The sequence below is a fragment of the Mesoplodon densirostris genome, chromosome 6 (assembly GCF_025265405.1).
Source record: "Mesoplodon densirostris isolate mMesDen1 chromosome 6, mMesDen1 primary haplotype, whole genome shotgun sequence".
Classification (NCBI taxonomy): Eukaryota; Metazoa; Chordata; class Mammalia; order Artiodactyla; family Ziphiidae; genus Mesoplodon; species Mesoplodon densirostris.
Genome location: NC_082666.1, coordinates 23,698,077 through 23,709,589, shown reverse-complemented (window position 1 = coordinate 23,709,589; position 11,513 = coordinate 23,698,077). Strand labels below are relative to the sequence as shown.

The window sequence follows — 11,513 nt, the reverse complement described above, 5'->3', positions numbered from 1 at the left end:
ATGGGAGTAGAGTTGATTTACAATGTTGTGTTAGTTTCAGGTGTACAGCAAAGTGATTCAGTTTTACATTCACCTATCCTTTACTCTCAGAAATATCCAGCCAATCTGAGACAAGTCTCTGTACTAGTCAGGACTCCAATGTACAGGCTCCATTTTTCTTATTCTTGCACTGTTTGTGAATTGTGGATCTCAGCTGAGTGAAGCTGACCAAGAAGGACAAGAAGAAAGTATTCCTTAAAATAATTAGTGTGTCATTGCTGCTTTGTTACTGTAGAAGTGCCATGAAGGCAGTGGCTTGTTTTGTTTAGAGCAGACCACCTCAGTAGTTGCTTTACCTTTCACCACCATCATTCAGTTCAGGAACCAGTCATTAGTCAGCAGTGGCTTGCTCCTTACAGAGTACACCAAAAAGGGGGAATGCATCTAGTTACATTGAGATGCTATATACCTTTTTGTTTCAGAGATAATAGGGAAAAGAAACTAATTTCTTTCAAGGGTCATCATATCTATAGTAATACGAGGCACCTGGTATATAGCTTTCTCCTTTCCCGTTGGTAAAAAGGAAGCCTCCAAACTTTCCTTACCCCTCTCATACTTTGCTGAAATAAAGTGATTAAACAAATTTCGAGGTTTTCCTGGCCTCCCCACTTCTCACTCCCCACTGAAAAAGAGCCATAGAGTTTTCAAGACATAATAGGGAAAAGTGGGTATGTAAGGGATCCAGGTACTTTTCATTTGTAATTTGTGTGTAAAATATGAAGGTAACAAGTGAAAAGGAGTTAGGAGGTGAGGGCCTAAACTTGGAGATATAATGGGTGTGATAAGCCTTGAGAAAGCTAAGGCAAAGTCCAAGAAGATTTAAAGCTTTGCTGTTGCTGTTTGGAGGCCTTCAAAACTTCTGCCACTTGTGGTCCAGGAACAGAAAAGCATGGTGTTTTTATGTTTGGAATCAATACTAAATATATTTGAATTATATCAAGTCAAACTAGAGAAGAAAACATCACTAATTTCAATTTGTACCTTTTATAGTTTCTTTATCTTGTTTAGCAGATTTGCCTTACATCTGCTCAGTACTGTAAAGCTGCCCTTTTAAGGACAAATCATTTCGAGTTTCAAGATTCTAGACTTGTGGACTATACAGAGCATTGGCTGCCTGTGACAGGTAAAACCTTAAATTTCCCTTGATTCCCTACTGGCTCCCAGGCTGGATTAGGTCTCCTGTGGCACGTGATGACTGTCTCAACCCCAGCTCTCTGGCCAAGATGTTTGTGCTATATCCCTTAAGACAGTGTGAATGCCTTGAAGGCAGGGGCTGTCTTTCTGATCTTTGTATCCACGGACTAGAGGTTCTCATAATACCTATTCAATGAATGACTCATACTCTGATCCCAGGTGTTATCTTTATCACTATTCTCCCTGTTTCAGAGACACTGAATTTTTTAGGAATTTATCTTTTAAAGATCATCATGGAGAATACATAATGTCTGATTCCATTTATATAAAGTTCTAGAAGAGGCAAATCTGTTGGGAAAAAAAAACTGGTTAACTGGGAAGGGGCATGAAGGAACTTTCTGCCTCTGGGGTAACGGTAGTGATCTATATCTTGATAGGGGTTTGGGTTACACAAGTGTATACATTGGCCTAAACTTATTTAGCAAGCATACTGTTAATATTTGTGCACTTCATTGTATGGAAGTTTTACAACAGAAAAATATTGAACTTTAGTTAATGATATGTATTGCTGAGGAGTTAAAAGGATGGGTACAGATATCTGCAATTTATTCATCAAAATACATCAAAAATTAAGATGGTGGGGCTTCCCTGGTGGCGCAGTGGTTGAGAGTCCGTCTGCCGATACAGGGGACACGGGTTCGGGCCCCGGTCCGGGAAGATCGCACATATACCGTGGAGCGGCTGGGCCCGTGAGCCATGGCCGCTGAGCCTGCACGTCCGGAGCCTGTGCTCCGCAACAGGAGAGGCCACAACAGTGAGAGGCCCGCATACCGCAAAAAAAAAAAATTAAGATGGATTGATGGATGGGTAGAATATTGGATAACTGATAAAACAGGCTTAGTAAAGTGTTGACAGTAGAATCTTGTAAAATTCTTTCATCTTTGCTGTATGTTTGAACATCTCATAATAAACTATTAAGACAAATCATTAGGGTGTTTATCACAATACTTGATGTTGCAATGTATTGAGGGACTCAGTTCAGTTCAGTTCTTTTAATATACTAGTTATTCTAGACTGCCATGAAGTCATAGAATACTACAGAAATACCTGCTAGAGGGGAATACAGGCCTATGGCATATGACTAACTTATCCTTCCCACTAGTCCTAATGACGTGGTGGCCACCTCCTCTCTCTCAAGCCCAGAATACACACCAGATTGTGACAGGGCTGGTGAGTAACATGGTGGCTAATGGACTGATGTTTTTCTTAAGTTGGCCCCAAAAGTGAGTGGTCTACTCACCCCTGAAGTGACATGGGTAGGGTTCATGATCTTCCCACCAATACTCTGCAACTTTCAACAAAAGCCAGGAAGTCCTTCTTTTATACATACATTTATTATGTACACACACAAAACCTCTTCAGTAATAACTGCCTAAGAATAAATACAATGTATTCAGAACAGATCTGATACTTTGTATTTAACTTTTATAAAGTAATCCTTTTACAATGAAATTTGGATCCTTCATTTTACCCAAAAACTCATCTTTTATAGTGATGGGCTTTTGCAAGTTAATGTAAGCACAGCAGCCTCGTGTACCCATAATTTAAATAGCTTTCAAAGGAGACAGCTGTTTCCCCCCAAAAAGGGTTGAAAAGCTGTTCTGAGTTGTCTGTGCTCTGTTTAGAGCTTCTGTTGCTCCTGTTTTGAATTTGTCCGCAGCAGTTGGAAGCTGTTTGGAGATCACAGTGTGTTTCTGTTGCGGCTCCTCTCGTGGAGTTAGAAGATAAGGCACACAGCACCAGGTCTGTTCCTGAGAAGGTAAGATGATCTTAGTGTAATTAACTGCTCAGTAACTTAAATACCACTTAAAAATAGGGAAGTCTTAGCTCTCGCTGAAGGAAGATGGTGTAACTGATGGGATGCATGGTTGTCCATCTCTCAAGCTCCAAAGTTAATATGTTCTCCAAACAGGCTTTCTTTATCTTCACAGAGATCCATGGAACTGTCATCCATGAAGAATCTAAACCCTAACTGCATTTTCTAAATCCCTAGTTCTCAAACTGTGGTCCCCAGACCTACAGCATCAACTGGGAACTGGTTAGAAATGCAGAATGGGGCCTCCCACCCCAGACCTGTGAAATAAGCAGCTCTGGATGTCAACCTAGCAATCTGTTTTAACAAGCCCTCCTGGTGATGCTAATGCCTGCACCACTTTTCATGTTCTCTGCCAGAAGGGAAGGGCCTAGAAGGAAATCTCAGTGGACATGTATTTGTGCTGTTTTAAGTTTGTGGTAATTTGTTACATCAGTAATAGGAAACTGATGTAAATATAAATCGTTAAAATCACTTCCTTTTAAATAAAAAAATCAATTTTTAAATAGTCCAAAATATGTCAATCGTATTTCAGGAATAACTGAAATAGTGATCATTAGTGCTATGGTTAGTTAAGTTAGCTAAAGAATGATTAATTTCTCAAAAAATTAATTTCTCAAAAATCTGAAAGGGATTCACTCTTTCTTTTCAGTGACTTCCCAAAAAAGCATCCCAAGTAGGATTGTCATTTTTCTAGTAAATTTAAAATAGTATGGCAAAATGAACCATCAATCACAGTTAAATAACACAAGAAAATGTCATTCTAGGGAGCAGTGTGGAAATTAGCATGTTCTAAATTTATCTATATGAGAACCAATCACTGTATACAGCTTGACAAAAATTTATCAACTATGCTTCCTACTGGTATGAATAATTTTCACTGAATAATTTATAAAACTCTACACACGATTCATATCAAACTTGTAAATGACCAGAACATTAGTGAACAGATGTGAATGGTTCAGATCTTAGTAAATGTGTTTTCAGTGCAAAATGCCATTTCTATGTTTGAGAACAGTAGGCTTCAAAAAATGAAGTGTGCATGTGCCAGTGGAAGGACAAGGTGAACCCTGGAAGTGCAAGAGGTAATGTAGAACTTTGATTTTTTAAACATCTTATCCTTTTAAAATTTCCTTATACATGTTTTATAATGTACATAATAGATCAGTATAACAATATATATAATTTATAAATGATCAAAATTTGGAGTGTATTCTCTAATTTTTTCTGTTAAGAGTTACATGATCAAAAAAGTTTAGAATATCACTAACAAGAACCACCAAGCCACTGCCTCTGTCACAGCCTTATGCTTGATTCTAAAAGTGAACAAAATGTAAACAAAAATTTTCAAGCTAATGCTAAATGCGAGGTGGTGGTTGTTTTTTCCAGAGGTGGGGTCTCTGACAAGATTAGGGTGTGAACAGGACTTGCACTCCCTTAATCTAGCCCCAGGTGGTCTCCTAATCTTTTTAAAATTTAATTTATTTAATTTTGGCTGCTTTGGTTCTTTGTTGCTGTGTGCGGCTTTCTCTAGTTGTGGCGAGCGAGGGCTACTCTTCGTTGCGTTGCGCAGGGCTTCTCGTTGCAGTGGCTTCTCTTGCGGATCATGGGCTCTAGGCGCGTGGGCTTCAGTAGTTGTGGTGCGTGGGCTCAGTAGTTATGGCCAGAGGGCTCTAGAGCGCAGGCTCAGTAGTTGTGGCGCACGGGCTTAGTTGCTCCGCGGCATGTGGGATCTTCCCAGACCGGGGCTTGAACCCGTGTCCCCTGCATTGGCAGGCAGATTCCTAACCACTGCAATGCAAGTTTGCCATCAACCTTTTAAATAGGTTAACCACACACAAAAAGTGTGGCACCTGTATAGAGGTGTGTGCATGTGAGATGTATTGCCTGGAGTTTTTGATAAAACCCATTTTTCTATCACTAATTCATTTACAACTAAAAAAGTGGCATACAGGTAAATTTGAGACTTTCCTTTTGATAATAATTTCCATTATGTTTGAATGGAAGAAATTCTTACGAATTGTGTTCAGGGTATAAATTTCGGTACACTCTCATTTTGCACTGAGACTTAACTGTGTCTTTGTACAATGTGTGATAATTTAACCATTTATTTTATTTTTTAACCATATATTTTAATAACTACTGACAGTTTAATGGCATCAAAAATACTCTTAAGTCTATCTGGATTTTCACTTTTTTTTCCCCTCTGCACTCTTCTTTTTTCTTAAAAGCATGAAAGACCCCTGTGCAACTACAGAGCCTTTGTTTTTGCTTCCCTGTACTTTGGTACATTGCTTCTCCTTAATCTAGCAGCATCCTTAGCTTGTAGTATTTTACTTAGTGGCAACTGAAAAAAATCACTAGCTTGGGCTTTAACTGGGAACTATTATCCAGAAGGTTATTATGAACCTGTCAGGAAGGTGGTGAGCAACCAAAAGAGCTGTCTCACAGACTGTGCACCCAGAGCTCACCCAGCCCATTAGAAACTAAGCAGGCTTGGTTATCTCACGTCCCAGCTCATAACAGATGAACACAGCACATTAGAAGGAAGTGGGGAGCCTGTTAGAGGCAGGTATATTGATAGTGTGGTAGGAGACCACTATATAAGCAAAACAAACTGCTTAGCAGATACAAGATTTTTTAAATTAAAAAAAAACAAAAACCACACCAGGAATCTGAGGCAAATGATGATATATACCTCAAGGCTGAGGGAATCGCTTTATAATAATTAATATCAATTTGTTATAGCCCTTTACAACTTATGAATTATTTTACATACATCAGAGCTCATTAGATATTTGTAATAACACATGAATATAACTTTTACTTTCATCATGAATAAGTGAATTGTACTGAGCATGCTGTTTAGGAAGGCGGGTAGGTATACTGACATATCTGAAAGACTTGCATCAAAAATAATTACAAGTTTTAAATTTTGGCACTTAAGATATATGCATTAATTATCCCAACATTAATATATATGCTTTCCTTCATGACCAACACTGTGTTACTGAATTTTCATAGCTCTCAGTGACTGCTGGTCATTAAATGGGGATGATTGTCATCAGTAAGTTATCAGACCATTTCTCCTGTTAAACACAAGCTTAACAGATTCTTATGGATGCCAACACCATATATTCTAATATGGGAAACACTAGGCTCCTAAAAGAGTCTCAGAGTGTTTTTCCTATATTGCACTTTCTAGAAAACAGCCTTAACAATGATATGATGTGATCTTGGTTCTAGACATAGGAGTGAGGAATATGTGATTTACCTTTACCATCTTGTTTTCCTAAAATTTTTGGTATAGCCTCTTCTCGGGGATGTAACAAGGAGAAAAAAAATATACATGCTCTTTGGGCTTCTGAGAAAAAAGACCACAGACATTTTCAAAAGATAAAAATAGAGGTCTCTTCTGCATCAGCCACTTCATTTTCACAACTGAAAATAAGGAACTGCGGTATATTTGATGTTTTTAAACTCATTCAACATAGCTTTGCCATAAATATACTGTTCTGCAGAAAGCTTTTTAAAACAGATGTATAATTTATACTATACTTACCAACAATTATATTATCAATTATAATACATTTACCAATTATCATTAAAAATGACTAAATAAAACTTTAGAGTTAAAAACACCAGATTAGATTTTATACACTAAGTGAAATGGGACCTTGAAATTTTAAGTGTAATCTCCAATAGTATGGCATTCCTGATGCCCTTTAATTCCTTGATTAATATCCCCTGATGACTTTCTAATCATGACAGTACCTCAGAGAGGACAACGGTTTTGTTGAGTTTGCTATTTTTTTTTTTTTTTTTTTTGCGGTATGCGGGCCTCTCACTGTTGTGGCCTCCCCCGTTGCGGAGCACAGGCTCCGGACGCGCAGGCTCCGGACGCGCAGGCTCAGCGGCCACGGCCCACGGGCCCAGCCGCTCCGCGGCATATGGGATCCTCCCAGACCGGGGCACGAACCCGTATCCCCTGCATCGGCAGGCGGACTCTCAACCACTTGCGCCACCAGGGAGGCCCGAGTTTGCTATTTTTAATTCTCATCTGTGAGGCTCTGTTTTTGTATAAGGCTATTAATCCTCCATTTTTCTTTATTTTATAGCTACTTACCCTACATGAGGGTTTTTAGTTAGGAACAGACCGTATGTGTGCCCTGCAGTTTATGGCATTAATGCTAATGGAAACTGTCTATCTTGTAAATATTCTTTTGCATGGTGCAGAAAATGAGACAGCTCTGAAATAAACAACTTCCAGAGGGTGTTAAAATAATTAACAGGCCAGTTTACCATCCTTTACAAACTAAAGGGCAAAATGGTAGAGTAAGTAAGCACAGGCTTGGAACTCAAACAAACATTGAGTTTGAATCTCAGTGCTGCCACCCCATCCATGCCAGCTCTGTGACTTATGGCAAATCAACCTTTCTGACCCTCCATTTCCCCCAAAGTACATTGGTGCTCATGCCACCTACCTTGCAGTTTTTGTGAGAGTTAGTAGTAAAGTATGTACATTATTTGACACGATAGATATTCTAGAATCATAGACTGAAATTTATTAGAGTTGGGCAACATTTGGGCCCAGCGTCTGACATGGAGCGCTCTCCCAAGGAGATGCAATATATGGAAACTTCTTTTGATTATCAATACAACCATCGTACTTGGTAGCTTATTTTTAATGTCAACATTAGGTGTTTTTGTCTCTTTATTTTCTCTTAAATATGTGTTTTTAAGAAAGTTTATGGCAAACCTGTGTTTTCATTGTGGGTACTTTTTTTGATGACTAAAAAATTTCCAATTTTTTTTTAACATCCATGGTAAGAAAGATCTAATTTTTAAAATTTGTCCTAGAGCCAACATTATCCAAGTGAGATGTAACCTCTGTACGTGTGTGAATGGCTGTCTGGCAGGTTCTACAAAAAGTGTCATTTTTATTCATGTATTTGGGTTGCTTAAACATTTCTATAAGATTTAAAACACTTTTCTTCTTATGGCTGGAATTCTCAGCATTGATACTCCCATGCCTTCCTTTTTCAATCTACTGGCCAGTTTAAAGGTATTCACAATAATACAACTTAAAGACAAAAAAAGTGTTCATAAGTCACTGTTTTAACAGCCAGCATAATACAGTAGAAATTGCCCTGAGCAAGGAATTAAGACTTGAATTCAAGTCCTGGCTCTGCCACTAATTTTGCAGGATGACTTTAGGCAAGTCACTTAACTTCTCTCATTCATCTAATAACGAGATTGAGTCCATTTTAAGTTATTTTCTACCTCTAAAATTGCTTTTATTTGCTTATTTTTTTAAATAATCAAAACACTTTCTGGGAGTTGTGTTAAGCACCTGATGGGTACAGAAATATTTACTGATGTTTAAGGTAGTAATATTTGAAGCTGTGATCCAGGAACCACCTGAATACAGATTACTTGGGGTTCGTGTTAAAAATACAGATTCCTGTCCTCTCCCTGTCTGAATCAGAACCTCCTAAGGTGAGGGCCAGGTTTCTCTATTTTTCACAAGCTCCCCAGTGATTATAATGCACCCTAATGTTTGAGAACCACTGGCCTAAGAGAATGTGTTCTAAGAGGGAAAAAGCTAGCATGTGGCTCAAATTACTCCAGCCTCTGGCAAATCTCTTCTAAGGATAGTCCCATTCAAAGTGGAGGAGACTAGAAAAAAGCTGCTTACTTCAGCAGAGTAGTCAGCCTTATGCCTGGCCCCTGAATGATGCTTTCTACTTGCTGTGTTCCATAACAAAACATAACAAAAGGTCTTAGTCACGACACCGAAGTCACGGACCACCACAGTTATGACAACAGCTTGAAAACAATCACAGTTCTCCATTAATGGCAAGAGAGCTGAGCTCAAGGATGATCAGAAAAACACAACGTCTTTACTCTCGATTTTCCCTCCACCTGTCATCCTCTGTGATTCAAATAATCTGACAGAGGAAACAGAAAATCTAAGCCACATTGTTCTCATCACTCTGTGGCCAGATAGAGAGTATAATCTAATAAATAAATCCTCTTCTATACAATAGAAATGACCAAAGCCCATTCCTTCTCCTCTTTTCCTTTCTAATGCTGTTGACAGGAACAAAATACCAAGTAAGGACACATGCTACAGATTTAAAAATTCGTACAAATAAACTACAAAGAGGTGGTAATTTTTTTTTCTAGAATTTCACAACAAAATCCCTCTCACAGTTAAAAATATGTATAACTTTAACAGGAAACTTAAAAGACATTTTGCTGCAAAACTATAACAGTTGTAAGAATAATGCCATTATCTGTGCTCATTATAGAGAAACAACAGCAACTTTAAAAGGCCAAGTATACTGATAAGATGTAATTTCTTTTCAACGACCAGTATGCCAACGTCAAACTTCTGGGTTTTATTCAACACTAGCATCACGAGTTTCTCCTAATCCAACCAAAACTCCTGCCAAATGTCCACAAAATTCACACCAAAATCAAAAAACAGAAAAGATAATTAAAAGAAAGAAACTTGACAAGAGCTACCATGCAAAACAACCAGCAGAACTGGAGTTCAGTGGCACAGATCAGCAGGAGCCTAGGAATGCTGCAAAAGATGGTGCTGCCTGGAGTCCAACTTGGCGATGCCCCTGTGATGCTGGACGACCAAGTACTCAGGTCACAGGTGTGTTCATGGACCCATAAGAACTAGGATCTTGACCCAAACTTTTAAGATCTTCTAAAAAGAAAATACTTCACCTAAATTGAAGTAATATATAATCCAAACACCAGAAGAGTTCCTTATTTGATGTAAGTTGTGCCTAAAACTTTGGCTGATACAAAGAAACCCGTCCACTAAGGCACCCAGAGGCGATCTGACAATGTGTTGGAGAGAACTTTGTCGTCAGTACCACATCATTATGAGAGTACAGAGAACGGATCACCCGCAGGGGACTGGCTTCTTTGGGCAAACAGTCAATAAGTTCACTGCACTGTTTGTCAAATCCCAACAAGCGAATCCCGTAGCCATGTGGGGAAGAAATCATTCGCCCATCAGGGCTGAAGCAAAGTTCTTTGATATAACCCCTGCCTACATTGGCTTCTTCAATGTAATGAGTCAGTCGTAGAGAACAGCGAGGTGAGACTGGTCGCACGGGGGCTCCTTCTTGGAATTCATAGACACAAGTCCACTAGAGGGAGAGAAGAGAGACAAATCATAGAGCCTCATAAATGGAGTATAACCTTTAAAAATTGTGAATAACTATACTGTCACCTGTAACTTATATAATATTGTACAGCAACTATATTTCAACTAATTAAAAAACAAAAAGTTACAGAGTCCCGAACAGTGCTACAGATAATCTTTTTTTTTTTTTTAAAAATAGCTCCACAGAATGCCAAAGCTTCAGAATTGTTGCAAGAAATCATTCAGATGAATGCTACCCCTCTCCCAACTAACAAAACTTGTAGGTCCCATACTGTCTTATCTACATTCATACCAAGGTTATTCTGTACTATGACACTTTAAAGCCTTTTATTCCCTGAGGCCACTGTGACTTCTGAAGTAATAATTCCCTTTTCTGAGAGTAACAAGAATCTTGATATTTTAGGGTTAAGACATCTAAGCCCTAGAATACCTCTCCTCCTAAACACTTCAAAGACTCTAGAGCTAGTGACTAGCTAGCTAGCTCTGGAAAGACTCCTGCTTTCCAGAGTAAGGAGAATCATAAGGTCATATAAGATCTTTTCCCCTAGTTATCAGTTCAGTCTCTTCCTTTCCCAAAGCTTTCCCTGGTTTTTAAAAAGAGAAAATCATAATACTCCATTGGCTTTTATAGCAAAACCTCCCATTTAGCCAGCTTAGCTCAGTCCTATGTTTACTATATAAGGGGTTTTTTACAATGAGATGAAGGAGGCAAGAATTAAGCTGGGCTCAATCTGAGCTGATGACTCCTTTAAAGTACTTCCTGCTTGACACACACAGGCCAGAGAGGAGGAAGGATTTTGACGGGATAAAGACACCATGAGCACACATGGCAATGGCAGTTTGTTCAGTCAGCCCCACTGAAGGTGGGGTGCTGCTGCCCATACCTCCTGATCATCAGTGTTGCTTGAGCACCGAAGAAGAGTGGCCCAGCCTTTTGGGTGTAGCTGTAACGATGTGATGCAATTTCCACGGTCTCTCTCACCAGGAACTTCAGGGGTTAAGACTTCAAGACTGTTTCGTGGTGAAATTCCTGAGATATGAGAAAATTAGGATGTGGAATTTGTATTATCCAAGGACTAAGGTAGCTCATCAAAGCTTTGATTTCTGGCAGCCACCCTCATGCCTTTATTCCTTTATCTGCCCCTTATGCTACCACATGTAAAAAACCATGGTGCCCCTCAACGTTTGGGGTATGTGTCTTTGGGGTGGGTATGAGGGAAGGGGTATGATAGAACTAAAGAATCCAAGTTCCTGCAGCAGGAATCAACAATAACC

The 11,513-nt window shown here is 39.1% G+C and overlaps 1 protein-coding gene across 2 annotated transcripts in view; it reads right to left on the bottom strand.

The window, feature by feature from the left end:
- Positions 1-2,526: 2,526 nt before the first annotated feature.
- The window catches only part of DCAF10 (DDB1 and CUL4 associated factor 10), a 61,207-nt gene continuing 52,220 nt past the window's right edge, over positions 2,527-11,513 (bottom strand). Inside the window, exons 5-6 of one of the 2 annotated variants that reach the window (XM_060100930.1) lie at positions 11,123-11,268; positions 2,527-10,221 (exon numbers count right to left, since the gene is read on the bottom strand). In XM_060100930.1, the coding sequence (XP_059956913.1) occupies positions 9,853-10,221; positions 11,123-11,268 (515 nt within the window). In that variant the 3' untranslated portion in view covers positions 2,527-9,852. The remainder of the gene's footprint in view (positions 10,222-11,122; positions 11,269-11,513) is intronic. The other variant, XM_060100929.1, reaches the window with a different exon arrangement.